The 15756-nt window shown below is 52.4% G+C and overlaps 1 protein-coding gene across 2 annotated transcripts in view; it reads left to right on the top strand.

Moving 5' to 3' along the window:
• The window catches only part of ttn.1 (titin, tandem duplicate 1), a 91947-nt gene that overhangs the window by 21421 nt on the left and 54770 nt on the right, over window positions 1-15756 (top strand). For both annotated transcript variants that reach the window (XM_080456806.1, XM_080456805.1), the window contains exons 48-66: window positions 183-461; window positions 591-890; window positions 1095-1397; window positions 1567-1775; window positions 2105-2288; window positions 2466-2768; window positions 2978-3277; window positions 3505-3623; window positions 3762-3939; window positions 4085-4369; window positions 4544-4837; window positions 4997-5296; window positions 5464-5648; window positions 5741-5870; window positions 6035-6225; window positions 6393-6822; window positions 6957-10762; window positions 10879-10990; window positions 11244-15701. In XM_080456806.1, coding sequence (XP_080312932.1) covers window positions 183-461; window positions 591-890; window positions 1095-1397; window positions 1567-1775; window positions 2105-2288; window positions 2466-2768; window positions 2978-3277; window positions 3505-3623; window positions 3762-3939; window positions 4085-4369; window positions 4544-4837; window positions 4997-5296; window positions 5464-5648; window positions 5741-5870; window positions 6035-6225; window positions 6393-6822; window positions 6957-10762; window positions 10879-10990; window positions 11244-15701 — 12366 coding nt within the window. The remainder of the gene's footprint in view (window positions 1-182; window positions 462-590; window positions 891-1094; window positions 1398-1566; window positions 1776-2104; window positions 2289-2465; window positions 2769-2977; window positions 3278-3504; window positions 3624-3761; window positions 3940-4084; window positions 4370-4543; window positions 4838-4996; window positions 5297-5463; window positions 5649-5740; window positions 5871-6034; window positions 6226-6392; window positions 6823-6956; window positions 10763-10878; window positions 10991-11243; window positions 15702-15756) is intronic.

Here is a 15756-nt window from a genome sequence, read left to right on the forward strand (position 1 = left end):
ATTACTACTTATTGGTAGTAGTAATACTAGCCGTAGTCTTGGTATTAGTCGTAGTATTTGTAGTTGCACAGGAGGAAGATTTCTATAGATCAGAGAATTTTGTAATTCTTGTTTTTATTTTCAAGTTATTGTATTGATAAGGTTTGTCTCATATGATAACGTGTGTTTTGCGGCTCCGACAGGTGCCACCACCATGACGTGGGACTCCAACGACCTCATCGTGGTGGAAGGGGAGAAGCTGGTGTTCAACATCCCGTACCGCGCCATCCCTACGCCCGCCATGGTTTGGCACAAGGGCGAGGTGGAGCTGGAGGACGACGACCGCCACGGCATGGACGTCACGCACAACCGCGCCTTGATGGAGCTGCTCAATTGTGTCCACAGCGATGCCGGGGAATACAAGATGACCCTGACCAACGAGTTGGGCTCCGTCAGCGGAACCGTCAACGTTAAAGTCATCGGTACTGAACACTAATCACACACTGGTCCATTGGGTTCCGTTTGTCTTTGGAGTTAAGGCTTTCTTTGCTTTATGTTTTACTATTTGCTCAGAAAAGACAGCCACTAATCTGTGTGTGTGTCCTCTCTAGGTGTTCCTGGACCTTGCAAGGACATCAGCGCCGGCGAGGCCACCAAGAACACCTGCAGGGTGAGCTGGGAGGCCCCTGACTTTGATGGCAACACCCCCGTCACCAGCTACACGGTGGAGCGCCGCGAGGCCTCCAAGAAGACCTTTGTGCCCGTGTTTTCCGGAGAGAACGTGCTGACCACCGTCATCAAAGACCTCTACCTCAACTGCCAGTACTACTTCCGGGTCAAAGCGGTCAACAAGTGCGGAGGTGGAGAGTACCTGGTACTTCAGAACCCCATCATCTGCGAGGAGGTCAAAGGTAAGGTGTTGGTTATTGTAAATGAATATTGTCTGGTAGGACACTTACTGGTTGACGACAAGTAATTCTTTCTGAAGCTCATAACTGCAATATCTTGCGGGATCCCCTATTTGAAGTATTTCCAATTTGGATACATAAGTGTTCACAATGATAGAATTATACATAGTTTATATTAATATCACTGATCCTGTCCAACCCCAACAGAGAAACCAGACCCTCCTATCGAGGTGGAATGCATAGACCCGTGCTTCAGGTCCATCACCGTCACCTGGAAGGCCCCCGAATACGACGGAGGCTGTCCCATCCTGGGCTACGTCCTGGAGAAGATCGCGAAGGACGGAGACCGCTACGAGAGGGTCAACAAGGACCTGGTTCCTGGCTTCTCCTACAAGGACACCGACGTCACAGAGGGCATGGAGTACACGTTCAGGGTCAGAGCTGAGAACGCAGCGGGAGTCAGTGAACCGTCCCGCAGTTCAGCACCCTGCACTGTCGCTGACCCCATCGGTACGATACGGCCACCCTACAACATTCTGCATATTGTGCTAATTGTTTAGGAAACACAGCGCTAGTGTGGAGGACTCTTTTCACACTGTTTCACAAATTGGGACTTGGCCTAAAAGGTCTAAAGGAAATCAGTTTTCGCTTTAATCCCTTTATTGTGTTTGTATTGCAGAAAAGCCCACGGTGACGCTCCGACAGTCTGCTGTGTGTGTGAAGAAAGGAGAGGAGGTCCGTCTGGACGCCTACATCTCCGGATATCCTTATCCCAAGATCGTTTGGCTGAGGGACGATGAGGACGTCACCAAGGACCCAATCAAGAAGATCGATCCTTTGGCGGCGGCGAAGGATAGGAAGAAAAAGAAGAAGGCGGCAGCAGCAGCGGTTTGGAATTAAATTATTAATCTTATAGCTATTTTAAGTGAGGCTTGTACTTTCTAATTCAGTGGTTGTCAAACTTTCTAATTTCAAGGATTCCCAGTTTGTTTTGCATTAGACCATGGACCCCCATTGGTTCCATTTTTACTCTCTCAGAGTTACAGATCTGCAAGGGTCCAATTGGTTCATATTAACTGTGAATCATTTAGCTGGGGGCTTTGAGAACCACTGTTCTAATTTACAAATCTGCACTGTACAAATTAACTTTTTAATAAAGTTGAATTATAGATTAATTCGTTAGTTGATTGATTGATTGGTTGATTGATCTATTGAAGGTCCCTGAGGAAGAGGTGGTCTATGTGGCCCCGTTGAAAGAGCGTCTGGGTCTGGACGCCACTAAGAAGGGCAAGGCAGTGATGATGGTCCGCGAATCAGTGAGACGCGACCACGGAAAGTTCAGCATCCAGGTGTCGAACACCCACGGCAAAGCCACTGCTTCCTGTGTCGTCAACGTCCTTGGTAACACTTCTTGTTAATGTCTTCATGTTTTAACTGATTTATTTTCCACAGTCTTAGACTGAAACTATTGATCAGTTTATTAGTGATTATTTTTATTTGCAAATGTAATGTCATTCGATTAGTTTGATTAACTAGTTTCTATGAAGGTAACACGGTACTGTGTTTTTGTGTCTTCAGACATCCCGGATCCTCCGCAGAACGTCACCTTCGACGAGATCAGGAACACTTCGGTGCTCTGCAACTGGGAGGCGCCCGAGGACGACGGCGGCACGGAGATCATCAACTACATCCTGGAGAAGAAGGACAACAAGAGCGACGAGATCGGCTGGATCACCGTCAGCTCCACCGTGACGGGACTCAGCTGCCCCGTGTCCAAGCTCATCGAGGGCAAGGAGTACATCTTCAGGGTGACCGCCGAGAACAAGTGCGGTCCCGGACGTCCCTACATCTCTGAACCAGTGGTTGCAAGAAACCAGTTTGGTATGTATTCTTAGTCACCTGTAGTGCTAACATGTATTGTTTTTAATCATACAGTACACTAGTATTTACATGATCACTGTATGAAACCTCAAACAACACAGGAAACATGCATGAGTAATTGTGTTAATAAACACAACTTCTGTTGTATTTAACTGTAAGTATTGTAACTAACCATATTCCCCTCTCCTCTCCCCCTCCTTCCTCCTCAGATCCTCCGGATGCTCCCAACACACCCAGGATCCTTGACGTGACAGCCAACTCTGCCAAGATCTCCTGGCACGAGCCCAAGGACAACGGCAGCCCCATCCTGGGCTACTGGGTGGAGAGGAAGGAGGTGAACAGCAAGCACTGGACCAGGGTGAACCGTCAGCTCATCAACAACCTGGAGATGAGGATCCCAGACCTCCAGGAGGGACTCACCTACCAGTTCAGGGTCTGTGCTGAGAACCTGGCCGGACCCGGACCCTTCAGCGTGCCCACCGACAAAGTCGTCGCCATGGACGCTATCAGTACGTATAGCCTCTATGCCCCTCTACACCAAATCTCTTAAAAATGGCCGATCTACAATCGCTTGTGAACTTGTAGATCAGCTATTTTTTGGCTAATGTTCCCTCCCCCAGAATATGGATGCTGGGGTTCAAGTGGTTAACACCATGTTTTAGCTTGAACAACGCCTCCTAAACATCATTCAGAAGTGCATTTGAGGACATTGTCTAACACAGAGCTACATTTACAGTGCCTGCTGGCCCTCCCATACCGAGGATCGTGGACATTTTGAAGGAGGCTGTGGTCCTGGCCTGGAAGCCCCCCATCTACAACGGAGGAGGAGAGATCACTGGCTACCATATTGAGAAGGTACTTCACCATGTTCTCTTCCAAAAATTGTTGGAAAAAAATTGCAATTATTTGTATGACAATAAATCGTCAACTGCATTTTTATGACAACCTGTTGGTCCTGTATTGACCTCTATGTGTGTGTGTTTGTGTGTTCAGGTGTTGGTTGGGGAGAAGGACTGGACTCGTTGCACAGAGTACAGATGTAAGGATCTGACCTACACAGTGACTGGACTGAAGGAAGGCGCTGACTACACCTTCAGAGTCATGGCTATGAACGACGCCGGTCCCGGAACGCCTGGAGTCACAGAAGACGTCCAAGTTAAAGAACCGACAGGTGCTAATCTTACTCTGTCACCATTACATTACATACAACCAGTGGGGGAAGAAGTACTCCTCTTGTATTCCACCACTGCATAGAACCCCCTCTGTTTATGACAGTGATCTCAACGTCTATCTCTTGTTTCTCTGTCTTCCACCAGAACCTCCGTTCGTGGAGCTGGACGTCGCTGTGAGGAACGGAGTGATCATCAGAGCAGGAACTGATCTGAGGCTTCCGGCCGTGGTGAAGGGTCGACCTCAGCCAGAGGTCAAATGGACCAAGGACGAGGCCGACACCGACGCCGAGAGGATGGTCATCGACACGCAGGGAGACGACAGCGTTCTGTTCATCAAGAAAGCCATCAGGGGCGAAACGGGCGTATACAAGATCTGTGGAACCAACAGCAGCGGAACCAAAACCGTTGAGACCCGTGTGGACGTCCTGGGTTAGTAATAATAAACACAGTGATAAACCTCTACAGTTATTAACAGTAATAAAGCACTATACTGGTGCTTTGTAAATACAGTCTCTGTCTATATTAAAGATGAAACATTCAATTAGAACAACTACTATCCCCCTACCACTGTTCAAATCCTATTGGTTGTGTTTTGTTGTCCAGACGTCCCTGGACCAGTGGTGGACTTGAAGACAGTGGTGGTCACCAAGAAGAACATCGTCATCACCTGGGCCGACCCGCTGGACAACGGAGGAAGTGACATCATTGGCTACGAGGTGACCAAGAAGGACGCCAAGATGAAGCTGTTCCGTATGCCAATCGAGACGGCTTCCTGTAAGTGTGATGTCCAGGGCCTGCTGGTCGGAGAGGAGTACGACATCCAGGTCATCGCAAGGAACAAGTTCGGAGACGGAGCGCCCGCCGTGGTTGGCCCCATCCTGGCTGTGGATCCTAAAGGTAGGCCTACACTATGTGATATATCTGTTTGGCCGACATATCTGTTTGGCCGACATATCTGTTTGGCCGACATATCGGTCATTATTTGACCTTTTTGACGACATCAGTATTGGCGATTATGCATGCATTAACTGTTGCCACCCCTACTTTGTACTGCAGGAACCCCCTCCGCTCCACTGAAACTGCACTACACCGACAGAGGCACGAGCACGGTGACTCTGGAATGGGAGCCGCCAATGACGGACGGAGGCAGTCCCATCACGGGATACCTTGTGGAGAAGATGAGGTCCGACAGCACAGAGTACGAGCCCGCCGGCCGCAAGATGTTCCAGGAATGCTGCGGAACCATCGAGAACCTGTCTGAGAACATGGAGTATGACTTCCGCGTCACCGCCATCAACGAGGTCGGAAACGGAGATCCTTCCAAGTCCATCAGCATCAAGATCCAAGATGATGAACGTAAGAATTCATTAAGAACTGATTTATTCTTTTGATATCGGTTCGATACCGATATTTCTTTCTTTTTAAGGCTGATATTGCCGATACCGATATGATGACTGATTAATCGCGTATCCCTAATAAATATATAATATGTTCCTAATGAGGTTTGTGTGTTGTTTGTGCAGTGAAACCTACCATCACCATACTGAAGTACTTCAAGCGTAACTCCATCTCGGTGAGGAAGGGCGAGGCTATCGACATCCCCGCTGAGGTGGTTGGACTTCCTCTTCCCACGCTGCAGTGGGTGAAGGACGACGCCGTCATGGTCGCTAAGGACGAGGACGAGATACTCACCATTGAACTTGAGGAGGTTTGGCAGCTAATAATACACAGATGTTTGCTATTTGTTAGGCATTAATGTGTTCGGCGTTGTTAAAGTGCGTTGTGTGTGGCTGTCTTCAGGTGAACAGAACAACTCAGAAGACTAAGGTGGCCCTGGCCACGACCGTCAGACGGGACACAGGAAATTACAAGCTGATGGCAGAGAACTGCTGGGGAAGAGCACAGCATGTCATCAGTGTGGACGTTCTGGGTAAGTGTCACTTAACACATAATGTGTGCTGTCCATGCTCCTTTGAGCACGGCTGGAGAGCCCATGATTTCATCACACTGCTTGGTCGGAACTACCCGTTTCCTAATCTGTTCATTATTACTGTTGCGCTTCATGTGAATGAATGTTCTTCTTTTGCGTTTCAGACCGTCCTCTTCCTCCCAGGAACATCGTCGTCTCCGACATCAAGGCAGACTCGTGCTATCTGATGTGGGACGCGCCAGAGGACAACGGAGGAAGTGAAATCACCAATTACGTTATGGAAAAGAGAGACGCCATCAAGAAGAAGTCTGACTTTGAAGTTATAACCATCGACCTGATCGACAGGAGATTTGGGGTAAGATGAAACTTCATCAAACCATGTGCATTTGCTGTGTTTGTGTGGGTCTACTATACAAAATGTTATTGAATATCAAGAATCTGTGTTACAGCACATCATCACACAATTCCAGGGAGCATCTGTATCAAATTCTACATGTCTTTCTTCTCTCTGTGTTCCTTCAGGTGTACAAACTGAACGTCAAGGGCACGTACCAGTTCAGGATCAAAGCCCAGAACAAGTACGGCGTCAGTGACGGCTGCGACTCTGAGAAGGTGGAGTTGAAGGACCCCTTCGGTCTCCCCGGACCCCCACGCTTCCCCAAGATCATCTCTGCCACCTCCACCACCATGACCATCACCTGGGAGCCTCCTCTGGAGAACGGCGGTTCCACCATCCAGGGCTACTGGCTGGAGAAGAGAGAGAAGGGAGCCGTGTACTGGGGCCGTTGTAACAGGGCCCCTGTCACCAAGCCTGCGGTGAAGGCACTGCAGTACACTGTCCTGAGGCTCATCCCAGACACAGAGTACCAGTTCAGAGTGGCAGCGAGCAACGCTGCGGGAATAGGACCTCACAGCGAGTCCACAGAGTCCCGCTTTGCTGCAGATCCATGCAGTGAGTAGATGTTAACAAGAAACATTTAGTTTTAACAACAACAAAAAAAACACTTAACACTACCTTTACGGTGATGATGGTTCCAACTGACAAGTTTTAACATTAAATAACCTGTAACGTGTTCTCCTCTCCAGACCCTCCCAGCCCCCCCACCGCAGTGGCGGTTAAAGATAAGACCAAGGACAGCATCACGCTCACCTGGAGCCCTCCGGACAAGGACGGAAAGAGTCCCATTAAGGGCTACATCATCGAGGTGCACGAGGAGGGCTCTCCTGATTGGAGGAGGGTGAACCCGGCTGATAAGCTTCACCCAACCACAGAGATCACAGTTCCTGAGCTGAAGGAAGGGAAGAAATGCAAGTTCAGGGTTTACGCCGTCAACGCTGCTGGCAACTCCGAACCAGCCAAGACCGCAGACATCATAGTCGAGGATATCCTCATTGAACCTGTCCTCACCCTGGGTGTGAGCGCTCCCGAGCTGCTCAACATCATGGCTGGAAGCAGTGTGAGGATTCCCGTCACGGTCACAGGCAGACCAGCTCCCAAACTCACCTGGACCTTCGATGGACCAGCAGAGACGGAGATGAAGAACGAGATCCACAAAATGCCCATTGACTCAGAGATTTACGGCACAGACAGTGGCTCTCTGGTGATCATCGAGGAGAGCCAGTTGATCCACACCGGACGTTACATCATCAACGCAGAGAACGCAGCCGGACACAAGCACCTGAAAATCCGAGTCAACGTCCTCGACCTGCCCGGACCTGTCAGAGACCTGAAGGTCAGTGACATCACCAGAGGCACCTGCAGACTGTACTGGATGTCCCCAGAGAGTGACGGAGGAGAGAGAATCAAGAGCTACTTCGTTGAGAAGAAGACTGTCCAAGGAAAGGCCTGGACCAAGGTGAACCCGGCGTGTGCAGCCCAGTCTCTGGTGGTTACAGACCTCATGTTCGAATCGGAGTATCTGTTCCGCGTGAAAGCTGAGAACATCTTTGGATTTGGACCCTCTGTTGTGACAGAGGAGGCAGCCAGGGCTAAAGATCCCATCCACCCCCCGGATCCACCAACCAGACTGAAGATCCAAAACGTCAAGAAGGGAACTCTGACTCTGACCTGGAAAGCTCCCAAGTACGATGGAGGATCGGAAGTCACCCACTACCACGTAGACATGCTCCGCTGGGCTGCAAGCCAGGCCCAGAAAGAGGACTGGTGCAGGGTTAGCAGGAGAGAGATTGACACCACCAGCTTCAAGGTGGAGGACCTGACCCAGGGAGATGAGTATGAGTTCAGAGTGACGGCCTACAACGTGGCTGGAGCCAGCAGACCTTCTACCACCGTTGGCCCCATTCTGCTACAGGACGCCACCTGTGCTCCGTCCATTGAGATTAAAGAGTTCATGGAGGAAGAGCAGGGCACAGACATCAGCATCGTGGCCCACGTGCGCGGCTGTCCCTTCCCCACGCTCACCTGGTACAAGGCTCCGGCCCTCAAGCCAGACGAGAAGGTGGAGATCCAGTATGACGAGCACATCAACAAGATGGTGTCGGACGACAGCTGCACCCTGATCATCCAGAAGAGCAAGAGGCTGGACACTGGACTGTACACGCTGGTGGCATCCAACAGCCTAGGCAAAGCTTCCAAAGAGATGAGACTCAATGTGCTGGGTCTTCCCGGGCCACCTTCCGCTCCCATCAAGTTTGAGGAGATCGGCCCTGAACACGTCACTCTGTCCTGGCTGCCGCCAACGGACGACGGTGGCTCCAAGGTGACAAACTACGTCATCTGGAAACGTGTGAAGGGCAGGGCCGCCTGGGCCATTGTCACCAACGAGCCCAAAGAGAGGATTTGGACGGTGGAGAAACTGATGACGGGACATGAGTACGTGTTCCGCATCTTTGCCCAGAACAAGTACGGAGTTGGAGAAGGGCTGGACAGCGACTCTGAAGTCGCCAGGATCGTTATGGCTCCTCCCGGCCAGTGCGAGAAGCCCAAAATCTCCAACATCACCCTGGACAGCATGACGCTCGCCTGGGATGAGCCAGAGGACGACGGCGGCAGCCCCATCACCGGTTACTGGCTGGAGCGCAAAGAGACCACGTCCAAACGCTGGGCCCGCTGCACCCGAGACCCCATCCGCCCCGGGGCGCTGGGAGAGTCCCACGTGGTGACGGGTCTGATTGAGGGGGCACAGTACCTGTTCAGAGTGGCAGCCGTCAACGCGGCCGGCCCAGGACTCTACAGCGGGCCTACCGACCCCGTGTTTGCCAGAGACCCCATCACACCACCATCTCCTCCCACTCCCAAGATTATCGACTGGACCAAGTCCACGGTGGATCTGGAATGGATTCCTCCTCTGAAGGATGGAGGTTCTAAGATCATGGGCTACTGGGTGGAGTACCAGGAGGAGGGAACCGAGCCCTGGGTCAAGGCCAAGGAGAAGGAGGTGAGAGGAACCAGGTTTGTGATTACTGGTCTGAAGACTGGTGGAAAATACAAGTTCAGAGTGATCGCCTTCAACATCGCTGGGAACAGTGATCCTGGAGAGATCCCTGAAGTCCTGGAGGTCAACGACAGAGCTGTTGCTCCTGAGGTGGACCTGGACGCGTCCATGAAGGATAGGATGGTGGTCCCCGCCGGAGCGGTGATCCGTATCATCGCCTACGTGTCGGGTCAGCCGGCTCCGGAGATCACCTGGACCAGAGATGGAGCCAGCCTCCCCGCCGAGGCAGCAGTGGAGACCACAGCCATCAGCTCCTCTCTGGTCATCAAGAACTGCACCAGGAAGCACCAGGGAGTCTACACACTCACCGCCAAGAACGCCGCCGGAGAAAAGACGAAGGACGTCACCGTTGAAGTTCTGGGCCCTCCTGGACCAGTAGGAATCCCCTTCCAGGCTGAGCTGCTGACCAGTGACTCCTGTAAGCTTCTCTGGCGCTTCCCAGACGATGACGGTGGTTCTCCCATCTCCAACTACGTCATTGAGAAGCGCGAGGCAGAAAGGAAGGCCTGGACCGCAGTGTCGGCCAACATCGGCGGACACACGGCCATTGCCCATGGCCTCACCATCGGGAAGACCTACTTCTTCAGGGTGGCGGCCGAGAACGCCATCGGTGTGGGACCGTTCATCGGAACCGCGTCTGAGATCACCATCCAAGACCCAATCAACGTGCCCGACCGCCCAGAGGACATCGAGGTCACCGCCATCACCAAGGACTACATCAGCGTCACGTGGAAGCCGCCCAAGAACGACGGCGGTTCGGAGGTGACCTCCTACATCCTGGAGGCCCGTATGATCGGCAAGGACAAGTTCAGCAGGCTGACCAAGGACGACCTGCTGGAGAGGAGGTTCACGCTGGATGGCCTGCGGGCGGGAGACACCTACGAGTTTAGGGTGTCCGCCGTCAACGAGATCGGACCCGGCAAGCCTTCCTTCAGCACCAAGCCCATCACCTGCAAGGATCAGCTGGAACCTCCTACCATCGAGCTGGACTTCCGGGACAAGATCATCATCCGCGTGGGTGAGTCTGTCCAGCTACAGGGCCGCTACACGGGCAAACCCGCCCCGTCCATCATGTGGTACCGGGACGACGTGGAGCTGAAGGCGGACCCTCACACGGTGTTTAAGAACACGTTGAACACCATGTCTCTGGGTGTGATGAAGGCTAAGAGAGAGCACAGCGGCAGATACATGGTGGTGGTGGAGAACAGCACCGGATCCAGGAAGGGAGTGTGCAACGTCATCGTAGTCGATCGTCCCACCCCTCCGGTGGGTCCCGTGGTCTTCGATGAGGTGCACAGGGAGTACATGGTGATCACCTGGAAGCCCCCAATGGACGACGGAGGAGTAGACGTATCCAACTACATCATCGAGAAGAAAGACATCAACAGGGACCAGTGGGTCGTTGTCACCGCTGCCTCCACCAAGACAACCTGCAAGGTCATTATTATTCTTACACACATTATCTGTACTCAAGTACTGTAATTAAGTACAATTATGTCAGTTTCCACTAAAATTATTTACCAGTGTATGATCTTCTGTTTGTCGTCCCTCAGATCACCAAGCTGACAGAGGGCAGAGAGTACGTGATGAGGATCTGTGCTGAGAACATGTACGGTATCAGCGACCCTCTGGAGTCTGAGGAGATGAAAGCCAAGGACCTCTTCAGTATGTCACCACTACTGCTTTCATTATTATTCATGTCATTCTGTGTAACTTTTTCAATTAAACAAAAGTTATTTTTGATATAACCTTTCATTGGTATATTTTTCATAATAACTGTTCCACATAAACAATAAAATATTGAATACAATTATCTATTATAGATTGATATATATTTTTATAATTGATTAAATCTATTAGTTCGATTTACTAATACAGCCCTATAACAATGTTTTTTTCTGTGTGTCATCTTCATTAGGAGTGCCAGAGGCCCCTGAGGCGCCAACGGTGAGAGAGGTTTACGGCACCAACTGTCTGGTTCTGTGGTCCAGACCCAAGGATGGTGGTAAACCAATCAACAACTATGTGCTGGAGAAGAAGGAGCTGTCTTCCAAGAGGTGGTCGCGCGTCACCAGGGAGCCCCTGTACCCCCACACACAGTTCACAGTGCAGGACCTGACCGAGGGTTGCCAGTACGAGTTCAGAGTCATGGCTGAGAACGAGCTAGGAACTGGAGACCCCAGCCCTCCATCCGTACCCATCTTGGCCAAGGACCCCATCGTGTTGCCCAGCCCTCCAGTCACGCCGGAGGCTTACGACAAGACCAAGGACTCAGTGAGTCTGAAGTGGAAGATGCCCCGCCACGACGGCAGGGGCCGCATCTTGGGCTACATGGTGGAGCACCAGGAACCCGGTAAGGTGGAGTGGGTGCCCGCCAACAAGACCCCAGAGGAGTGTCCCGACCTGCACTACGTGGCGACGGGACTTGAAGACGGAAAACAGTACCTCTTCAGGATTATGACCGTCAACGCCGCAGGGAATTCGGACCCCGCCTACATCAAGGAAAACATCAAAGTCCACGACAGACTGGAGGTACCAGAGCTGCTGTTGGATGCCAACATGTCCCGGGACCACCTGGCCATGCTGGGCACTCCCATCACCCTGAGTGCCACCGTCAGAGGGGTCCCTCTGCCCACCCTCAGCTGGAAGAAGAACGACGGCGACATGCCCACTCACGTCACCGTTGCCACCACCGCCAGCGGCAGCAAGGCCTTCATCGACAAGTGTGTCCGCCCTGACTCCGGAAGCTACACCCTGACGGCAGAGAACCCAGTGGGGACAGTATCAGCCACAGTGTCTGTCCTCGTCCTGAACAAACCTTCCCCACCCAGGGACCTGGTGATCTCGGAGGTGACCAGCGAGAGTTGCTACCTGACCTGGACCAAACCAGAGGACGACGGAGGGGCCGTGGTCTCCCATTACGTGGTGCACAAGAAGGACGTGGCCGCAGAGAATTGGGTGCCCGTCTCCCCAGCCAATAAGAAGCCGTCTCTGATGGCCATCTACCTGGTGGAGGGCACGCAGTACCTGTTCAGAGTCGCTGCTGAGAACCAGTTTGGCAGAAGTGACTTCGTTACCACCAAGACGCCCATCAAGGCTTTGGATCCTATGTATCCTCCTGGTCCACCAAAGAACATTCACCACACCGACGTAGAGAAGACCGATGTGTGGCTGGCCTGGGAGTGGCCTGAACGCACCGGAGGAAGTGCGATCACAGGCTTCATTGTTGAGCACCAGGAAGAGGGCCAGACAGACTGGGTGACCTTCAAGACGGTCACCGACGCCCGCAGCCACGTGACCGGCCTGGAGGAGGGCAAGACGTATCGCTTCAGAGTCAAGTCTCAGAACAGCGTCGGCGTGAGCCGGCCCGATACCACCATTCCTATCACGTGCCAAGAGAAAACCTTGGCACCAACTATTGAAGTGGATGTGAAGCTTATTGAAGGTCTGGTTGTGAAAGCTGGCAATGCCATCGTACTCCCAGCCACCATGGTTGGCATCCCCACCCCGACACCCAAGTGGCTGAGCGACGACAAGGAGATTGTCTCTGAGGGACGCTTCGCGATCGATACTGTGGGATTGTCCACTGTCCTGAGCATCCCTAAATCTGAGAGAGGAGACACTGGAGAGTACATCCTTTCTGTGTCCAACCCAGCAGGCAGCAAGGCCGTCGCCCTGCACGTTACCGTGTTGGACGTCCCTGGACCTCCCATCGGTCCTGTCAACATCCTGGAGGTGACTCCCGAATACATGATGATCCAGTGGAGGGCTCCCAAGGACGATGGCGGCACGCCAATCATCGCCTATGTGGTGGAGAAAAAGGATACAAAGAAGTCATGGGAGCCCTGGTCTGTGGTCCAGTCCACTGGCACCGCCACCAAGGCTAAAGTGTCCAGACTGGAGCAGGGTCGTGAGTATATTATCCGTGTCCGCGCAGAGAACAAGATCGGTATTGGAGCTCCCCTGGAGAGTCCTCCCACTATTGCAAAGCACTTGTTCAATCCCCCTGGCCCACCAGGCTTCCCAGAGTGCTCCGACATCACAGAGAACGCCGTAACGGTGGAGTGGCCTGAGCCAGACCACGACGGAGGCAGCCCCGTTACCGGCTATGTGATTGAACGTAGAGAATTGACTGGCAAGTGGATCCGCGTCAACAAGACCTCCGTGCTGGACGTCAAGTACAGAGTCTCTGGCCTGTTTGAGGGCAACAGCTATGAGTTCAGGGTGTTTGCAGAAAACATTGCTGGCATCAGTGGGCCCTCACCCATCTCTGACCCCATGAAGGCCACTCGCGCCCTCTCCAAGCCTGGACCTCCTGGCAACCTCAAGCTGAAGGACTGGAGCAAGTCTTACGCAGACATCTGCTGGACCAAGCCAAACAGAGACGGAGGTAGCCCCATCCTGGGCTACGTGGTGGAGGCCCAGAAGACAGGCAGTGCCAAGTGGGATAGAATCAACAAAGAGCTGGTCAAGATGTGTGCCTACAGAGTGCCAGGCCTGGTTGAGGGAATGGAGTACAAGATCCGCGTCAGCGCCACTAACATTATTGGGGACAGTGAGCCCAGGGATCTAGCAGAGACCGTCCTAGCCAAGGACATCCTGGTGCCTCCTGAGGTGGTGGTGGATTGTTCATGCCGTGACACTCTGACCGTTAGGGCAGGCCAGATCATCAGCCTGATCACCAGGGTGAAGGGCCGGCCCGACCCAGAGATTACATGGACTAAGGATGCCAGAGCTCTAGGCAGAGAAAAGCGCATTGAGATGAACAACAATTACCCTATGTGTGAGCTGGTCATCAGTGAGTCAGTTAGGTCCGACTATGGAAAATACGCCATTTTGGCCAAGAACAGCAGCGGACAGGCAACGGCCACCATCATCGTTAACGTGCTTGATATTCCAGGAGCCGTCCAGAACCTGAAGGTGGCCTATGCAACCAAGAAGTCTTGCATTGTTTCCTGGGAGAACCCTGAGGACAATGGAGGCTCTGAGATACATCAGTACATCATAGAGCAGCGTCAGCCCAGCCAGAGAGGATGGACTGTGGCGGCCAATGACTGCACTAAGAGAATGTTTAAGGCTTCTCTCACAGAGGGATGTGAGTACTTATTCCGTGTCAGTGCAGAGAATAAGATTGGTGCCGGCCCCTCCACTGAGTCCAAGACAGCCATTCTGGCTGTGGATCCCATTGAGAAACCCAGTGAACCGAATGACTTCCAGGCTGCAGAGATCGGCAAGACCTTCTGCTTCCTCAAGTGGAGGAAGTCAGACTACGATGGAGGCAGCCGCAACCTGGGATACCACGTGGAGAAGAAGCCCAAGGAATCCGAGGAGTGGGAGAGGCTGCACAAAGGAGCCATCAAGGAGACATACTTCATGGCAGAAAAATGCATTGAGAACCAGATCTACGAGTTTAGGGTTCAGGCCAAGAATGAGGGAGGAGAGAGCAACTGGGTGACCACACCTGAGATCTTGATCAAAGAGCACCTGGTGGAACCTGAGATTAAAATTACACCCGATGGCACTGTGGTGGTGAAGGCTGGAGACACCGTTAACCTCGAGGCTACAATCAAGGGCCAACCCCAACCTGAATTCAAATGGACGAAGGACGAGAGCCCGGCTGAGCTGAGACGGGGTGTTAGGATGTCATTTGAGACCAGTGCCGGTTACACTAAGCTCCTTCTTACAAATGCCAGGCGCACAGATAGTGGCAAATTTATTGTTACAGCCACCAACAGTGCAGGAACCTGCGCTGCTCACTCTGTGCTCAATGTTCTGGACAGACCCAGCGCCATCAGGGACCTGAAGGTGTCTGGCATCACCACAGACAGGTGCCACCTGGCCTGGGAAGTCCCAGAGGATGATGGCGGCTGTGATATCTACAACTACATCCTCGAGAAGTGTGAGAGCAAGAGAGGAGTTTGGTCTGTCCACTCCAACGCTGTCATCACCAACAGTGCCAACGTCACACGCCTCGTCGAGGGCAACGAGTACATCTTCAGAGTCCGTGCTGAGAACAAGATGGGCCCCGGTCCTGCCGTGGAGAGCGAGGCTATCGTCGCTGGAACCCAGTTCAACGTACCAGGAACACCTGATGCCCCAGAAGTCACCAAGATCGCCAGAGAAGAGATGACCGTGGAGTGGTGGCAGCCAGACAAAGATGGAGGCAAGCCAATCACAGGCTTCCTGCTGGAGAAGAGGGAGGAGCATGCTATCAGGTGGTCTCCTGTCAACAAAGATGCCATCCCTGGAACCAAACTCACTGTCACTGGCCTTCTGCCTCTCCATGACTACCAGTACAGAGTCAAAGCTGTCAATGAAATTGGACTTAGCAACCCAAGCAAGCCTTCAAGAACGATCACTGCCAAAGACACTGTTGGTATGTAATCAGTCAATACTATGAAATTATATAATTATATAAGTAACTATATCTG

The sequence above is a fragment of the Gymnoscopelus braueri genome (genome assembly GCF_963280865.1).
Source record: "Gymnoscopelus braueri genome assembly, chromosome: 18".
In the NCBI taxonomy this organism is placed as follows: domain Eukaryota; kingdom Metazoa; phylum Chordata; class Actinopteri; order Myctophiformes; family Myctophidae; genus Gymnoscopelus; species Gymnoscopelus braueri.